Consider the following 17347-nt stretch of genomic DNA (forward strand, 5'->3'; position numbering starts at 1 on the left):
TGTGTCTCCCTTTTTTCTTCCTTTGCTGCTCTTTGTCTCTTTCTCTTTCTGTGTCTTTTAACCTCTTTTGCTCTAACTTCCTTTTTTCCTTTTCTCTCTTTTCTCTTTCTCTCTTCATACCCTTCGCACTTTCTTTTCTCTGTTCTCTCCTTCTGTCTTTCGATTTCTCTTGGGATTTATTTCTTCCTCTCCCTTTATTTTCCCCCTCTCACGACTTTTTATCTTTTGTTTCTCACACTCTCTCCCTCTCTCTCTTTTTCTTTCTTTGTCCCGCCCTCTCTCCTGTTCTCTCCCTCTTTCTCTTATTTCTTTAACTCTTTTTCTTTTTGTGTTTGTTTTTGCTACTTTTTCCCTTTTGTTATTTTCTTTCTCTATTTATTTATCTGTCTCTCTCTTTCTCTCTCTCTTCCACACCTTTTCTCCCACTCTCTGTCTCTCGTCTCTTTCAATCTCTGTGTCTCTCTTTTTCTCTTCTTTTGTTGCTTTTTGTCTCTTTCTCTCTGTGTCTTTTTAACTTCTTTTGCTCCAACTTCATTTTTTCCTTTTCTCTCTTTTCTTTCTCTCTTCCTACCCTTTACGCTTTCTTTTCTCTTTTCTCTCCTTCTGTCTTTCTATTTCTCTATGGATTTCTTCCTCTCCCTTTCTTTCCCCCTGTCTCACGACTTCTCTTTTTATCTCTTTTGTTTCTCACGCTCTCTCCCTCTCTCTTTCTTTGTCCCGCCCTCTCTTTTCGTTTCCCTCCCTCTTTCTGTTACTTCTTTATCTCTCTCTTTCTTTCTCTTTAACCTACTAGTCCGGCCCCCGACAGAATGTTTGTTCTATTGTGTGGCAGGGTTAAAATGAGTTTGACACCCCTGATATAGAGTATTTAAATAGTGCTCCATAAAATACACACTGTTATAAAAATAGGGTTTTACTTTTACTCCCCCGGGAGGAGTTAAAGAGCCTCATGGCATGAGGAAGAAATGATCTCCTCATGAACACAATTCATATTAAGGCAGGGAAAAACATATTCAGCTTTACTCTATACAGTAATCCCTCGCTGTATCGCTGCATGTATCGTGCGTTGTGTCCTGCATTCGCATTGGCTAAAAAGTGGCCCCGCCCCATTTCTGCCTGTGTTTGCCTCTCCATCGACAACGTTGCGGTCGAACTTAAAACAGTTTGACCAATCTAAGTTACCGTATTTTCCGCACTGTAGGGCGCACTGGGTTATAGGGCGCACCCCCAAAAAATAGCTTTTGGTGCTATATTTTCCATACATAAGGCGCACCGGATTATAAGGCGCTACAATGGGAACGTGGACAAAACAGTCAGATAGTTCAGTCCAACTGATTACCCCCTTAACATTCCCAAAGCTTGCAAAGAAGCAAATACGTGTCGTAGACACGTGTGGATGCGGTGTCCGTACGATTGTTGTGCTATGGAAAATACACACTATAACATACCTGTCCACCTGTACGTTTTTGCCGTAGAAAGTACGTTTATTATGCATTTTAAGACGTGTACCACGTACAAGAAAATCCGTACGGAAAAACGCAAATTTGTCAATGATGGGTACCGTCCGGTATACACCGACCATCACGAAACGGCAAGTCAATCAAGTGAAACGAGTTCGCCGCGGTAGCCTCTATCTCGGTATCGGTTTGATGCTACTGTGCGCATGCGTCTGCCGCCTGGGGATTTCCCATCATGCATCATTCCGATCAGGGGCAGTGGCTCAGGAGGTAGAGCGCTCGTCTTGGGATCAAGAGATCGCAGTTCGAATCCCGGCTCGTCCGTGTTACATGTCGAAGTGTCCTTGGGTAAGACACTGAACCCCTAATACCCCCAATAAGCAGGTTAGCGCCTTACATGGCTGCACAGCCGCTATTGGGAAATGTGAAGCACACTGTAAAGCGCTTTGGGAAGTCATTGACTTGAAAAGCGCTATATAAAAATGCAGATCATCATGTACAATATAAAATGTTAAACTACATCAATAAACACATTTGGAAAAAAAAATATGGTGTAAGATTATTTTGTATTTTGTAAGGGAAAATACGAAAGTTTGTAAGGGCATGGAGCCCTGGAGGTTGACAGGTATGCGATAATAAAAATAGTAATATGCAAATCTGGGGATGGGGTTTAATGTGGGCTTTAATCCCCCGGGTGGAGTTAAAGAGCCTCATGGCATGAGAATGAAATGATCTCCTCAGTCTGTCCGTGGAACAGGACTGTGACAGCAGTCTGTCGCTGAAACTCCTAAATTAGTATTCCTTTAGACAAGATTATTATGACAGTAGCCACTATAAAGTGTATTTTTACTCTCACGTTACATCCCAAACCTGATGAACTTTTGGGTCCATAAGCAATTGGAAAATGACATGGTTTTATGATTCTGCATTTTACAAGCCACCAGAATATTTGGATTTGTCAAGTGATGATTTAAGTGTACAATGAAGCATTTAACCGGACGTATGGTACATACCGAAGCATATGGAACGTCATATACATGTGAAAAATCAAATACTTTTATGGAGCAAATACTTTTGGGCTATATTATTTCCCCCCAAGCACAACTCATCCAAGCATGCCTTTGAGGATTTGAACTGGGATAGTCATGCAGTAAAAACAAAGCCTTTACCAGATTTCCTAAGCGTAGAATCGTACAAAAGATATTGTAGATACTGTACTAAACAATGACCAGGGTTGGGTAAGGTTACTTTAACTGGATTACTTTCAATTACTTTGGGATTACTCCAAAACCAAATATGCTTATAAAAGACAAAAGAAACTAAATATGAATAAAATGACTCAATTTTGTGCAGGCTTGGGGAGTAACGGAATACATGGAACGGCAAAAATGATGTTAAGAGCTGTTTGGATTGATTTTCATTTTGTTTCTGTCGCATTTTATGTTCGTTTTGCCGGAGATCAAAGCCAGGAGAGAAAGCTTACCACGTGTTGTGAGTCATCATTTTATCCATATTTAGTTTCTTTTGTCTTTTATTAGCATATTTGGTATTGGAGTATCCCAAAAATAATTGAAAGTAATCAAGTTAAAGTAACACTACCCAACCCTGGTCGCATTTTATGTTAGTTTTGCCGGAGATCAAAGAGATCAAAGCCAGGAGAGAAAGCTTACCACGTGTTGTGAGTCATCATTTTATCCATATTCAGTTTCTTTTGTCTTTTATTAGCATATTTGGTATTGGAGTCATCCAAAAGTAATTGAAAGTAATCCAGTTAAAGTAACCCTACCCAACCTGGTCGCATTTTATGTTAGTTTTGCCGGAGATCAAAGCCAGGAGAGAAAGCTTACCACGTGTTGTGAGTCATCATTTTATTCATATTTAGTTTCTTTTGTCTTTTATTAGCATATTTGGTATTGGAGTATTCCAAAAGTCATTGAAAGTAATCCAGTTAAAGTAACCCTACCCAACCCTGGTCGCATTTTATGTTAGTTTTGCCGAAGATCAAAGAGATCAAAGCCAGGAGAGAAAGCTTACCACGTGTTGTGAGTCATCATTTTATCCATATTTATTTTATTTTGTCTTTTATTAGCATATATGGTATTGGAGTAATACAAAAGTAATTGAAAGTAATCCAGTTAATATAACCCTACCCAACCCTGGTCGCATTTTATGTTAGTTTCGCCGGAGATCAAAGAGATCAAAGCCAGGAGAGAAAGCTTACCATGTGTTGTGAGTCATCAATTTATTCATATTTAGGTTTTTTTGTCTTTTATTAGCATATTTGGTATTGGAGTATCCCAAAAGTAATTGAAAGTAACCCAGTTAAAGTAACCCTACCTAACCCTGGTCGCATTTGATGTTAGTTTTTCCGGAGATCAGAGAGATCAAAGCCAGTAGAGAAAGCTTACCACGTGTTGTGAGTCATCTTTTTATTCATATTTAGTTTCCTTTGTCTTTTATTAGCATATTTGGTATTGGAGTAATCCAAAATTGATTGAAAGTAATCAAGTTAAAGTAACCCAACCCTGACACTGACTAAAGTGAGACTTACTTATTGAGACATAGGTTATCCAGAGGGTAAGAGTATGCGGGACAACGGGGTAGAGGAATTTCAGGGTCAGGGTGCAACCCTCCGTTTCAGGACAAGGCGAGGTCACGTTGTTATCATATAGGCTGAGCTCTGGACTCCAGGCTTGGAGACTCGGCTCACATGGCTGTTCAACATCTGGTGGACCTGGAAGTCAATAACACAAAACGAAGGTATTCATTTTTCCTGTTTAGCAGGTGGAAGTTTAAAGTGGCATTGAGGGTAAAGGTGTTTTGTAGAAGATCTAGCCTGAAAAAAATTAACCCGATCCTGCCCAAACCCGCGAAATCACATGACCTAGGGCACACGCGTCAAACTCCCGGCCCGCGGGCCACGTCCGGCCCGCCGTGGAATCATACCCGGCCCGCAAGACCATTTTACATTATTGTTATTAATGTCCCGGCAATAGGAACAACGCCGTCTCATCCCTGGACATCATATTCTGACGTTTTAGTCACTGTACCTATTCCTTCATATATGACGTATACTATACTATGTACCAGGGGTCGGGAACATACGGCTCGCGAGCCGTATATGGCTCTTTCTTTTAGTACCTATGGCTCAGAGACAAATTTGAATTGCATGCAAATTTTCTCCTTCTCGTTCAAAACCATTGATTCTGTTCAGATAGACGCAAAGCTAAACCAAAACTGAAGTACAAGATAGAACTTTTCAGAATAAAAGCTGAGTTACCGGTAGATCTGTCTGTTGTCGCAGCGGATAATAGTGGATATATATTTTACCCACCCTTAACTTTGGAAATATACATTTTGTTTCCTTGGATCACTTTTAACAGGACCCCGACTCTACAAGTCTGCATCATACGTTAATAACAGGTATCATTTTCCGTCTGAGATGTCAACTGTGGTCCTGGATTTGTGTACTATCTATGAAATTACAACTGTGGAATTTACAGCCTGGCCCGAGTTACACTTGTGACCGTGTCGCAAGCTTTACTGCGGGCGCCCGCGGCTTATACATGGGTGCGGCTTGTATAAGTATAAAAGAGTCAAATCACTCGGAAAGTGGTAGGTGCGGCTTATAATTAGGGGCGCTCTATAGTCCAGAATTTACGGTATTTCCACCGGATGTCACCAAAGCCAATTAACACTTGCAAAACAATTGTGGTAGTATTTCTCTCGGACTCACTTCTTTTTTATTTATCCCTCCCTCTTTTTCTCCTGTTCACCCTCTCTTTCTCTCTGTTTTTCTCTTTTTCTCTCCTTTTTTCTCTCACTCTCTAACTCTTTCTTTCTCTGTCTTGCTCTCTTTCTATTTTCTTTTTCTAATTTACACTTTAATTCTCTTTCTTTCTATTTTACTCTTTCTTTCTCACCCTCGTTCCCTTTTTTGACCTCTCTCTCTCTCTCTCACCTCCCTTTGTCTCCTTTTCTCCTGCTGACTCTTTTTCTGTCCGTCGTTTCACTTCTCTTATTATTTTTATCGTTCTCTTTTTTCACTTTCTTTTTCTCTCTATACTGTATTCATTCCCCCCTTCTACATGTCTCTATTCTGCTCTCTCTGTTTCTCTCACTGGCTCCCTTGTTCTCTCTATCTGTTTATCTCTCTCTCTTTCCCTCCCTCTCTTTCTCTCTCTTTTTATCCCTCTTTCTTTCTCTTAAACTTACTAGTCCGGCCCCCGTGAGATTTTTTTTATAGAATTTGTGGCCCCCAGCTAAAACCAGTATGACACCCCTGATATAGCGGAAGAAAATACAGATGTTTTGACTGACCGATAGCTTCATCAGGTGCCCAGTAGCCAGATGTGTCACAGATGCGTGATGAGGCCGCCTCGTAGGCGTATTGGTGGAAAACACCATTTTTCTCACACTCCCCACAGTTGACGGCAGCCACGTTGGAGGAAGAGCTAGGATGAGAGAAAAATATTCAAAGCCTGTTTGGAGTCAATGGCCGGATCTTTATTATAGGGGTGGGCAGTGTTCCCTCTAAAGCTGCGCACAAGAAAATCTAGCCAGCGCACAAAAATCAGGGCTCAAAATTACGAATTAAGAAGCGACTTAAGTCAAAGTTACAGTGCATGAAGGTCAAAATACACGGGTTCCCCCCGACGTTGTGTCCTAAATGCGATATTTTGAAGTCGAGTCGAAGAAGAACGAAGTTGAGTAAAGTTAGTAGAGTTTGTCGAGAACCGGCTTCTTCGGCTCGGCTCACTAAAAGGAACCGGCTCTTTCGGGTCCTAAACGGCTCTTCGGGTTGTTTTTTCTTCTTTAATCCCAACATGACCAATTATTATGTAAAATGATGCACACAATGACTTAAAGGGAGGGGGGAAAAGAACAAAAAAGAAAAAAATACCAAAATGAAAAAGGAGTGAAAACCTGAGAAGAAAAGAAACAAAAGGAAGAGAAAAAAAGAAAGAAAAATTTGGAAAAAAAGCCAGAAAAAAAGAAAAGAAAGAAATGTAGGAAAAAAAGTAAATAGAGAACAAAAAGAAAAAAGTAACAGCTCAGAAAAAAATAAACACAATGAGATTTTTTTTAAAGGAATTTAAAAAAAAAGTAGAAAAAAACACGGGAAAAAAAAGAAAAAGTTTGTGTTGCATTCAACTAATTTCTAATTATATCAAGTGAATCTTGTTGCCAACATTGTACTTCCACTAAAAAATGTGATTAAATACAGTTCTGTATCTTAATTAGCGCATTTCTGACCATTTTCTTTTTCTGTTTTACGAGAAAAAATGATATGTTCCTGTTCAATTATTTTTTTAACATTGGGATTTAAAGGGACAATGGGTATTATCCCTGTGTGCCCTGTGATTGGCTGGCAACCAGTTCAGGGTGTGATAAAGAAATGAGAGAAAGAGGGAGGGAAAAGGAGAGAGGGCGGGACAAAGAAAGAAAAAGAGAGAGAGGGAGAGAGTGTGAGAAACAAAAGATAAAAAGTCGTGAGAGGGGGGGGGGGGAAAGGGAGAGGAAGAAAGAAATCCAAAGAGAAATAGAAAGACAGAAGGAGAGGAAAGCGAAAAGAAAGCGCGAAGGGTAGGAAGAAAGAGAAAAGGAAAAAAGGAAATTGGAGCAAAAGAGGTTAAAAGACACAGAGAGAGAAAGAGACAAAGAGCAACAAAGGAAAAGAAAGAGAGAGACACAGAGAGTGAAAGAAAGAGAGAGAGACACAGAGAGTGAAAGAAAGAGAGAGAGAGAGACAGAGAGTGGGAGAAAAGGGGTGGAAAAGAGAGAGAGAGAGAGAGACTGAGAGAGAGAGAGAGAGAGAGAGACGGAGAGAGAGAGAGAGAGAGAGACGGAGAGAGAGAGAGAGAGACAGAGAGAGAGAGAGAGACAGAGACAGAGCGTGGGAGAAAAGGGGTGGAAAAGAGAGAGAGAGAGAGACAATGAGCAACAAAGGAAGAGGAAAAAGAGAGACTCAGAGAGTGAAAGAGACAGAGTGGGAGAAAAGGGGTGGAAAAGAAAGAGAGAGAGAGAAAAAAAAAATACAAGTACAGCGTCTTTGTTCGAGGCACCTGGCTTTGGCAACATCAAGTTGACATATTTCAACCTGCAGCTTGTTTTTCTCTTGCGCTTCTCTGAGTGTGGTCTCGCGGGCCGGATTCAATCCCTTAGCGGGCCTGATCTGGCCCGCGGGCCGCCTCTTTGACACCTGTGACCTAGAGGGAATTGACATGATTGTCCACCATTTTGCTGCTAAGGTTTTTTATTACATATTTTTTCCCTTTACTTTCTCGTGCTGTTTTTGTCTTTTACTTTTTATTTATTTATTTTTTCCTTTTTTTATTTTATCTTTTTTATTTTTATTTTATTTTCCTGATTTCCCAATTTCCCTCTATTTTTTTTTTCTTCTCTTTTTCCTTCTGTGTTGTCTGTGTTGTCCTAGGTCCTAGCAGAAAAATGAGAAGCAATATGGTATTGTTTGGTCACTTTGAGTCTTCGTATTTGAATTTTCCCTTGTGCTTTGTAGCACTCATTTCTGGGTCCACAATACACACAATATAGTGACATCTAGTGGTAGAAATATCACACAATGTCCCTTTAATGCAAATAAACTAGCAGTAGCGTCTGCAGCCACAAAGCTAATATTATTAGTTGAAGGTGGGATGCATCGTTTTAGGTGTCCTTAAAAAAGGTTGAAAGTTAAATATTTGTATGTGTTTACAATACCCAACTGAGTTTAATGTGCACTTATGCTTGATCTTCCACTGTGCCTGTTTGCTTTTATCTTTTAGGAAAGCTGTTCGGGGCAGACCACATTATGTAAGAGGAATGGGGGGGAGTGTTGTAGATGTCATGCTTCATCCCCACTGTTTTCATTCATTTTACATGTGTTAATGAAGTATGAAAATGGTGAAAGTAAGAAGAGCCCTAGTTCAAGATTATTTTATTCAAACACATATTAGTAATTCAGTTGCTTTCACGTAAAACAGGAACGAGCTGAGAAAGGCTGCAATTATCAAACAAATCTGGAGATGGTGAGTAATAAAGTTCAATAAAGAAAAGTTTATTCAAACGCGTCTAAGAAATGCACATACTTTCACGCGCATCATGAACAAGCTGAGAAAGGCTGCAATTATGAAATAAGTCAGGAGATGGCAGCCGCGAGTAAAAAAAACTTCAAAGTTGTCATGGTTGCCATGGCGCCCGATTGGCCGCGCCCGTGTGTGTCACGGTTGCCGTGGTGCCCAATTGGCCCCGCCCGTGTGTGTCACGGTTGCCATGTTGCCCAATTAGCCCCGCCCATGTGGTGCCAGCTGCGGCTTGTTGAGAGATTGACTTTCTGTTTATATAAAGCTCAGCGCTCTCTTGCGTCAGTGTCAGCCCGTCAAATGAACTTCTGGCCCACAAGACGTGGGTTCTGACTTGGTCCTGTTTTCCTGTGATATCTCCAGTCCAGTATTGTTCCCGTTTATTGTTGTCCTGTTTAATTTCGAGTTCCAATTTAGTTTCTGTCTGTTTTTGTCCCGTTTATTATTTTCTCCAGTTATCGTTCCTGTCTAGTTTCTCCTGTTAATTTTCGATATCCTGATCCGTTATCTATTCTGTCTGTCACTTCCTGTCCATTATCGACCCCATCAGTCCCATATCAACTCGGGCAATTGAAATCGGTCTCGTCGATCTCTGGCTTCCGGTCTTTTCACGCCCGACCGGCTACCTAACGTGCATGACTCCCCATTTCCCATAAAATAAAGGCCTGTGTGAGAACGTCGCGCGATTGGGTCCTGTATCTGTTCGGGTTCTGACAAAAGTTTTGTCCCGCTCCCTTTAGTTCTGTGACACTACTATATACCGTACATATTTTAAGCACTAACTATTGAAGTGACGCTAGTGGCTTAAGCAAAGCTAGCCTCCAAAGCAATGCCATTTGCTAGCCGAGTTAGCCAAAAAATCATCTAAATGCAGTCTAAGCGCAGGGAAGAAAAGTCCCCATAGTGTCATGGTTGCCATGGCGCCCAAATGGCCGCGCCCTTGTGTGTCACGGTTGCCGTGGTGCCCAATTGGCCCCGCCCGTGTGTGTCACGGTTGCCGTTGTGCCCAATTGGCCTCGCCCGTGTGTGTCACGGTTTCCATGGTGCCCAATTAGCCCCGCCCGTGTGGTGCCAGCTACTTAATTTTCAATATCCCAATCCGTTATCTATCCTGTCTGTCACCTCCTGTCCGTTATCGACCCCATCCGTCCCATATCAACTTGGGCAATTGGAATCGGTCTCGTCGGTCTCTGGCTTCCGGTCTTTTTACGCCCGACCGGCTACCTAACGTGCATGACCCCCCATTTCCCGTAAAATAAAGGCCTGTGTGAGAACGTCACGCGATTGGGTCCTGTATCTGTTCCGGTTTTGACAAAAGTTTTGTCCAGCTCCCTTTAGTTTTGCATATACCGTAAATATTTAAACACTGACAACTGAAGTGACGCTTAGTGGCTTAAGCAATGCTAGCCTCCAAAGCAATGCCATTTGCTAGCCGGGTGAGCAAAAAAAATTATCTACATTTCAGTTTTCTCATCTCATCTCATTAGCCGTACCGCTTATCCTCATTAGGGTCGCGGGGGGGCTGGAGCCCATCCCAGCCATCTCCAGGCAGTGGGCAGGGGACACCCTGAACTGGTTGCCAGCCAATCGCAGGGCACACAGGGACAGACAACTCATTCGCTCATTCACACCTAGGGACAATTTGGACCGTCCAATTCACCTGAAATGCATGTTTTTGGAATGTGGGAGGAAACCGGAGTGCCCGGAGGAAAACCCACGCAAGCACGGGAAGAACATACAAACTCTGATTTTTGTATTTTGTTGAACTCCTTAACAATCCAAATCTCGCCATATCACCTTCCCATAACACTTTGAAATTCTATTAAAAACCGATACCTTCTATAGAGTGGTCCCATTAAAGGTGCAACCCAATATAGAGAGACTGAATCTGGACTCTGGTCCGTCACCATTGCTGGTAGAGGACTGGAACCAGGTTTAGGTTCCATCAGCCAGTTGTGGTAGACCAGGTCAAGGTAGCAGTGCATCCTGGCAACTTGGTTGGGAGTAAAATGATTGGTGCAGTTGTCATCTATCAAAATAGGGGAAGTGTAAAGAAAGATAAAATGATAAATACAGGACTGTAATCATTTCCGTTTGCAACATTTAGCAAAATGAAGTATTTACAGTGGCTTGCGAAACTATTTGGCCCGCTTAAACTTTGTGATGATTCAATGTCTATCTAAATGACTAACAATGATAAATAGAATCCACCTGTGTGTAGTCAAGTCTCTATGTAAATGTATAGTCTCAGAGGTCTGTTTAAAGCGCTGAGAACATCATGAGGAACGAGGAACACACCAGGCAGGTCCGAGATACTGTTGTCGTCGTCGTCGTTGAGTCACTCAAGGCGCCTAAGGTAATCCATAGTAGCGCCAGACTCGCTCGTGGGAGGCTCCGTAGTTCTCTGTCCAGTCGTTCAATGAGGATCTCTGAATGATTCAATGTCTATCTAAATGACTAACAATGATAAATGGAATCCACCTGTGTGTAGTCAAGTCTCTATGTAAATGTATAGTCTCAGAGGTCTGTTTAAAGCGCTGAGAACATCATGAGGAACGAGGAACACACCAGGCAGGTCCGAGATACTGTTGTCGTCGTCGTCGTTGAGTCACTCAAGGCGCCTAAGGTAATCCATAGTAGCCCCAGACTCGCTCGTGGGAGGCTCCGTAGTTCTCTGTCCAGTCGTTCAATAAGGATCTCTGGATGATTCAATGTCTATCTAAATGAGTAACAATGATAAATGGAATCCACCTGTGTGTAGTCAAGTCTCTATGTAAATGTATAGTCTCAGAGGTCTGTTTAAAGCGCTGAGAACATCATGAGGAACGAGGAACACACCAGGCAGGTCCGAGATACTGTTGTCGTCGTCGTCGTTGAGTCACTCAAGGCGCCTAAGGTAATCCATAGTAGCGCCAGACTCGCTCGTGGGAGGCTCCGTAGTTCTCTGTCCAGTCGTTCAATGAGGATCTCTGAATGATTCAATGTCTATCTAAATGACTAACAATGATAAATAGAATCCACCTGTGTGTAGTCAAGTCTCTTAGTAAATGTATAGTCTCAGAGGTCTGTTTATAGCGCTGAGAACATCATGAGGAACGAGGAACACACCAGGCAGGTCCGAGATACTGTTGTCGAAGCCCCGTGGACAGATAGTACAGGTGATTGGGGTGTGGTCGCAGCGAATGGTTCGAAAGCACCACTGGCATTTGGACCGGGGGCCAGGGTTGCTCTCGAAGTCGCCCGCCCTAAGAAGAACAGAGAGAGGAGAGTAGAAGAGAGAGAAAGAGGGACAGATAGAAAGAGAAAAAGACAGACAGAGTAAAACGCAAGAAGGGGGAAAAGAGAGTGAGAGAGGTGGGGAGAGAGTAGGAAAGAGAGGGATAGAGAAAATGAGAGACAAGAGTGTAAAGGGGGAAGAGAGAAAAGGAGAGACAAAGAAGGCGAGAAGACCAAGAAAGAAAGAGAGAGCGAGTCTGAGTGGATCGAGTTGGATTCGGAAGGCTCCCCCAGGAGAGAGCCCTTCGCAGGACACCACGGGAAGGTTCCTAGTCTTTGTCCTGCAGATACTGTTGTGGAGAGGTTTAAAGCTGGATTTGGATACAAAACGGTTTCCCCAGCATTGGACATCCCAAGGAGCACTGTGCAAGCAATAATATTGAAATGGAAGGATTATCGGACCACTGCAAATCTACCAAGATTGGGCTGTCCCCCTAAATGTTTAGCTCATACAAGGAGAAAACTAATCAGAGATGCAGCCAAGAGGACCATGATCACTCTGGATGAACTGCAGAGGTCTACAGCTGAGGTGGGAGAATCTGTCCATAGGAGAACAATCAGTCGTATACTACACAAATCTGGCCTTTGTGGAAGAGTGGCAAGAAGGAAGCCATTTCTTAAAGATCTATCTTTAAAATGTGTTGTTTAAGGTTTGCCACAAGCCACCTGGGAGACACACCAAACATGTGGAAGAAGGTGCTCTGGTCAGATGAGACTTAAATCGAACTTTTTGGCAACAATGCAAGACGTTATGTTTGGCGTAAAAGCAGCAGAGCTCATCACCCTCAACACACCATCCCCACTGTCAAACATGGTGGTGGCAGCATCATGGTTTGGGCCTGCTTTTCTTCAGCAGGGACAGGGAAGATGGTTACAATGGATGGGAAGATGGATGGAGCCAAATACATGAACATTCTAGAAGAAAACCTAATGGTGTCCGCAAAAGACCTGAGACTGGGACGGAGATTTGTCTTCCAACAAAGCAATGATCCAAAACATAAAGCAAAATCTACAATGGAATGGTACACCAAAAACATATCAAGGTGTTAGAATGGCCAAGTCAAAGTCCAGACCTCAATCCAAATGAGAATCCGTGGAAAGAACTGAAAACTGATGAATTTCATCCAATGTCACTGAGCTCAAGCTGTTTTGCAAGGAGGAATGGGCCAAAATATCAGTTTCTCGATGTGCAAAAAGGTGGCGCTACAAAGAATTAACTCAATGGGGCTGAATCATTTTCCACACCCACTTTTTCGTTTTTTATTTAAAAAAAACAACAAACGCTGCACTTGTATTTCTCTCTCGCTAATCTCTCTTTCTCTCTCTCTCTCTCTCTTCCTCCATTTTTCTCTCACTCTCTCTATCTCTCTCACTTTCACTCCCCCTGTCTCTTTTTCTCTTTCGTTGTTCCTTTTTGTCTCTTTCTCTCTGTCTTTTTACCTGCTTTTGCTCTCTCTTCATTTTTTCCTTTACTCTCTTTCTCTCTCTCTCTCTCTCTCTCTCTCTTGCTTTCCCCTTCTGTCTTCTGTCTACCCTTTCTCTCGTTCTCTCCTTCATTCTTCTCTCCTCTTTTTCTCTCTTTCTATTTCTCTTTGGATTTCATTCTTTCTCTTTCTTTCCCCCTCTCTCACTATTTCTCTTTTTATATCTTTTGTTTCTCATGCTCTTTCTCTGTCTCTCTCTCTTTCTCTCTCTCTTTCTCGTTTTGCCTTTCTCTCTTTCCTTGCCCCACCTTCTCTCATTTCTTTCTCTCTCTTTTTCTTCCTCTCTAATCTCTATTGTTTTTATCTCTTGTTTCTCATGCTCTCTCTCTCTCTCTCTCTCTCTCTCTCTCTCTCCGTCTCTCTGTCTCTCAGTCTCTCTTTCTCTTTTTTGTTCCACCCTCTCTACCTTTCTCTTTCTATCTTTCTCTTATTTCTTTCTCTCTTTTTTTTCTTTCTCTCTAATCTACTAAACTGCCCCTGAGAGAATATTTGTTCTATTGTGTGGCTTGAATAAGTTTGACACCCCTGCAATAAAGTGTGTTCCACTTCATGATTGTGTCCCACTTATTGTTGAATTCCAGTTTTATATCTTTATGTTTGAAGTATGAAATGCGGCAAAGTTCAAGGGGGCCCAATAGTCTCACAAGCCACTGTAATATTCACCTGTGTAACTCATGTAGTTGCTGTAAGGTGTATCCTGATACAGAGTGACTCCACATGTATCGTTCACAGCTCCGGGATCGTGGCAGGCTTTGGATTTAGGAGTTGGCGCAGTGTCGGCACAGAGATCTCCTGTTTCCATAGAAGGAGTTGTTTCCTACGTACATACACACACAAAAAAAGTTAACCAGGCAAAAAATGTCTGGATTTAACTCGGACAACACTTTGCAGCAGATACATTTAACCCTATTCTCTAATGTTATTCGAGGACAGTAGCAGAATTCTCACTTAAAGTCACACTATGTGCAAGGAATTGTACAGCCAATCGGTAAAACTGATATTAAAAGAAGATAGAACGTGTACCTGGCATGGGTCATCGCATGAGTCTCGTTCACTCACTCCCTTGAAAACGTGGTACAGTCCAAATATGTGGCCCATTTCATGAATCATGGTGTTGTGGTGTCCGCTAGTGCCAAAGTAGGACGGGTTTAGCACCATTCCACCTGAGGGATAGGGCTAAATATTCTTAATGAGATAAAAGGATCTTGACCTAAGTCAGACATAGATGGCATTTATTTGTTTGGAATGAAAATGCTTTGGCAATTTGGTAAGAATAGGAGGTTTGTCTCATACATAAAGTTGTCAATTAGATCAAATAATGCTGCTTAAAGGAACCTTTAATTATTGTTATATGCCGATTATCTTCTATGATATGTCTCAGATCCAGCAACTCTATCCGCGCTATTATAGGCGTTATTGGTGTTTTGGGCAATTTTAATAAAGGTTTACGTAAACACGCAGTTAGCTAACCAGGTGAAGTCGAGCCAAGGCGGGTTAGGGGTGCTGTGGGTTTCTTGTTTTTGTTTGCGTATACCGTCATCTGACAGGCTGCAAAAGAGGAGCTCTTCTAAATTCAGTCAGAAACTGATTGCCAATTCAAACGAACGTAATGGATATCGATTTATATCATTGAATTCATCGATATTATCAGAACTGACACGATAGGAAAAACATTCTATGTACAGTATTAGTACTCTGTTTCTTCTATCTATCTATCTATCGATCGATCGATCGATCGATCGATCGATCGATCGACCGACCGACCGACCGACCGACCGACCGACCGACCTACCTACCCACCTACCCACCCTGGTCATATCCCTTGAGAGGGGTGACTGAGAGCAAGACAAACACATAAAAAACAAAGAAAAAAACAATTTTTAAAAAGGGAAAAAACACACAAAATTTTGGAGGGAACATGGCCAACCCAAATGCCCAAAACACCCAAACAAGTTAGGCACATCGGCACCCAAGTTGGTCATACTTTCGTCCCTCCAGATGAAACGGGACACAAGAAAGCGGCCATGTCACTTGGGTCAGGGTGACACAACACAACAGCAGGGCTTGACAGCTTTCGCTGGTTTACCCCTGTCGCATTATATGGGTGGCCTGCCCATCCCTTAGAATGGGTCCAAACATCCCACTATCCTTTTACAACACCTCTCCACTCATTCCTATCACCAACAAAAGCTCTAGCTTCCACTATATTTAGACCATCCATTCACGTCAATCCTGGCCTTCCTCTTGGTCTCCTTCCATTTACTCCTGCTCTGTCGACTCTCTTCAACATTCGCTCCTCATCCATCCTCTCCATATGTCCAAACCAACCGAGTACTCTCTTATACACATGTTTGCTCAGTTCCACTACTACTCCAGTTCTGTCTCTCACAATTTCATTTCTCAATCCATCCAATCTTGTCACTATGAAGATACCTCCTCAAAAACATTCCATTTCTTCCTTAAATCTTAATTTCCTTCTAGCCAGTAGAAGTTACGACCATTCTAAAATCAGATGGTTTTTAATCAACATTCTTCTCCGTCATCTCTAATCCATCCCTGCAAAGGAAACTGACCTTCTGATGGTTGCTGTAAATATTTTTCATGTGTTTATTACTTTTCCAAGAGCAAAACAGTACTTAAGTATTCCATGGCACATTTCTCAGTTTTTGTTGTTGTGTTGCTTTGCTTTTTTTTCCAGGGGAAAGCGTCCTAACGCTTGGTTTAGGAAAAAGGGGCAGTGTGCCAGGAAATTTTTTCCGTCTTATTTGGATGTGAATAAGGCAAGCACCGTGATAGAACATGCCGAATGCAGAAACTGGAGGTTTGGATGAGAATATTTAGATTTAAGGATAGGCAACCAGTTCAGGGTGTCCCCTGCCCACTGCCTGATGATAGCTGGGATGGGCTCCAGCACCCCCGCGACCCTACTGAGGATAAGCGGTGCAGATAATGAGATGAGATGAGATATCACATATCAAATATTATTAGCGTGTGCGGCACAGTTCTGAGGTCCGGGAACCTCCTGCGTGGGTTCAAATCCAGCTACCGGCCTTCCTGTGCGGAGTTTGTATGTTCTCCCCGTGCTTGCGTGGGTTTCCTCCGGGCACTCCGGTTTCCTCCCACATTCCAAAGACATGCATTTCAGGTGAATTGGCCGGTCCAAATTGTCCCTAGGTGTGAATGAGCGAGCGAGTTGTCGGTCCCCGTGTGCCCTGCGATTGGCTGGCAACCAGTTCAGGGTGTCCCCTGCCCACTGCCTGATGATAGCTGGGATGGGCTCCAGCACTCCCGTGACCCTACTGAGGATAAGCGGTGCAGCTAATGAGGTGAGATGAGATGAGACATATTATTAGTGGGATCAAAACAACTATTGCTCTGTATTGGTGGTAACACGTCACCTCTGTCCATGCCAAATCTTCGCCTTTAGGCACATTTTCCCTGAAAAGAAAAACTCAAAGGTCTTATCAGTGTGATTGGGTTGTAATCAATGTTCCCTGTAATTTTTCTTACGGGTCTGAGTGTTTACACAAAATCGGTGAGCAACGCTTGAAACAACAGTGAGCAACCATAATCCCAAGTGTGGCAAGATGATTCATTATCAAACATGTCCAAAACTTGACATCAAGTGATATTTTACTGAGTTTCCGGCAACGCAAAATTATTTTTCTCTTTTGAATGAATTGACTCATGTACTATTGCAAAGGTTGTACGGCCTACAAACCTCGTTTTTTCTTACAATTCTTTCACAAGATATCCATTTCTTTTTATTTCCTGATATATTTTGTCGCATAATATCAACATTTTTGGGGGCTTATTTAGTCGGTTGTAAGATACAGAACTGTACTTAATCACAGTTTTTAGTGAAAGTACAATGTTGGCAACAAGATTCACTTGATATTATTGGAAATTTTTTGAACGCAGCACAAACTTTTTCTTCTTTTTTCGGTGTTTTTTTTTCTACTTTTTTTTAATTCCTTTAGAAAAATCTCATTGTGTTTATTTTTTCAAACTGTTATTTTTTTCTTTTTGTTCTCTATTTACTTTTTTC

General features: G+C 42.1%; 1 protein-coding gene across 1 annotated transcript in view; it reads right to left on the reverse strand.

The window, feature by feature from the left end:
• pappa2 (pappalysin 2) overlaps positions 1–17347 on the reverse strand; it is a 129285-nt gene that overhangs the window by 71579 nt on the left and 40359 nt on the right. The window contains exons 6-10 of the mRNA XM_088320360.1: positions 14323–14462; positions 13963–14116; positions 10376–10568; positions 5778–5911; positions 4009–4191 (exon numbers count right to left, since the gene is read on the reverse strand). Of these exons, the coding sequence (XP_088176486.1) occupies positions 4009–4191; positions 5778–5911; positions 10376–10568; positions 13963–14116; positions 14323–14462 (804 nt within the window). The remainder of the gene's footprint in view (positions 1–4008; positions 4192–5777; positions 5912–10375; positions 10569–13962; positions 14117–14322; positions 14463–17347) is intronic.

Source organism: Urocampus carinirostris, chromosome 1, assembly GCF_059441175.1.
Source record: "Urocampus carinirostris isolate Australia breed hairy pipefish chromosome 1, RoL_Ucar_1.0, whole genome shotgun sequence".
Classification (NCBI taxonomy): Eukaryota; Metazoa; Chordata; class Actinopteri; order Syngnathiformes; family Syngnathidae; genus Urocampus; species Urocampus carinirostris.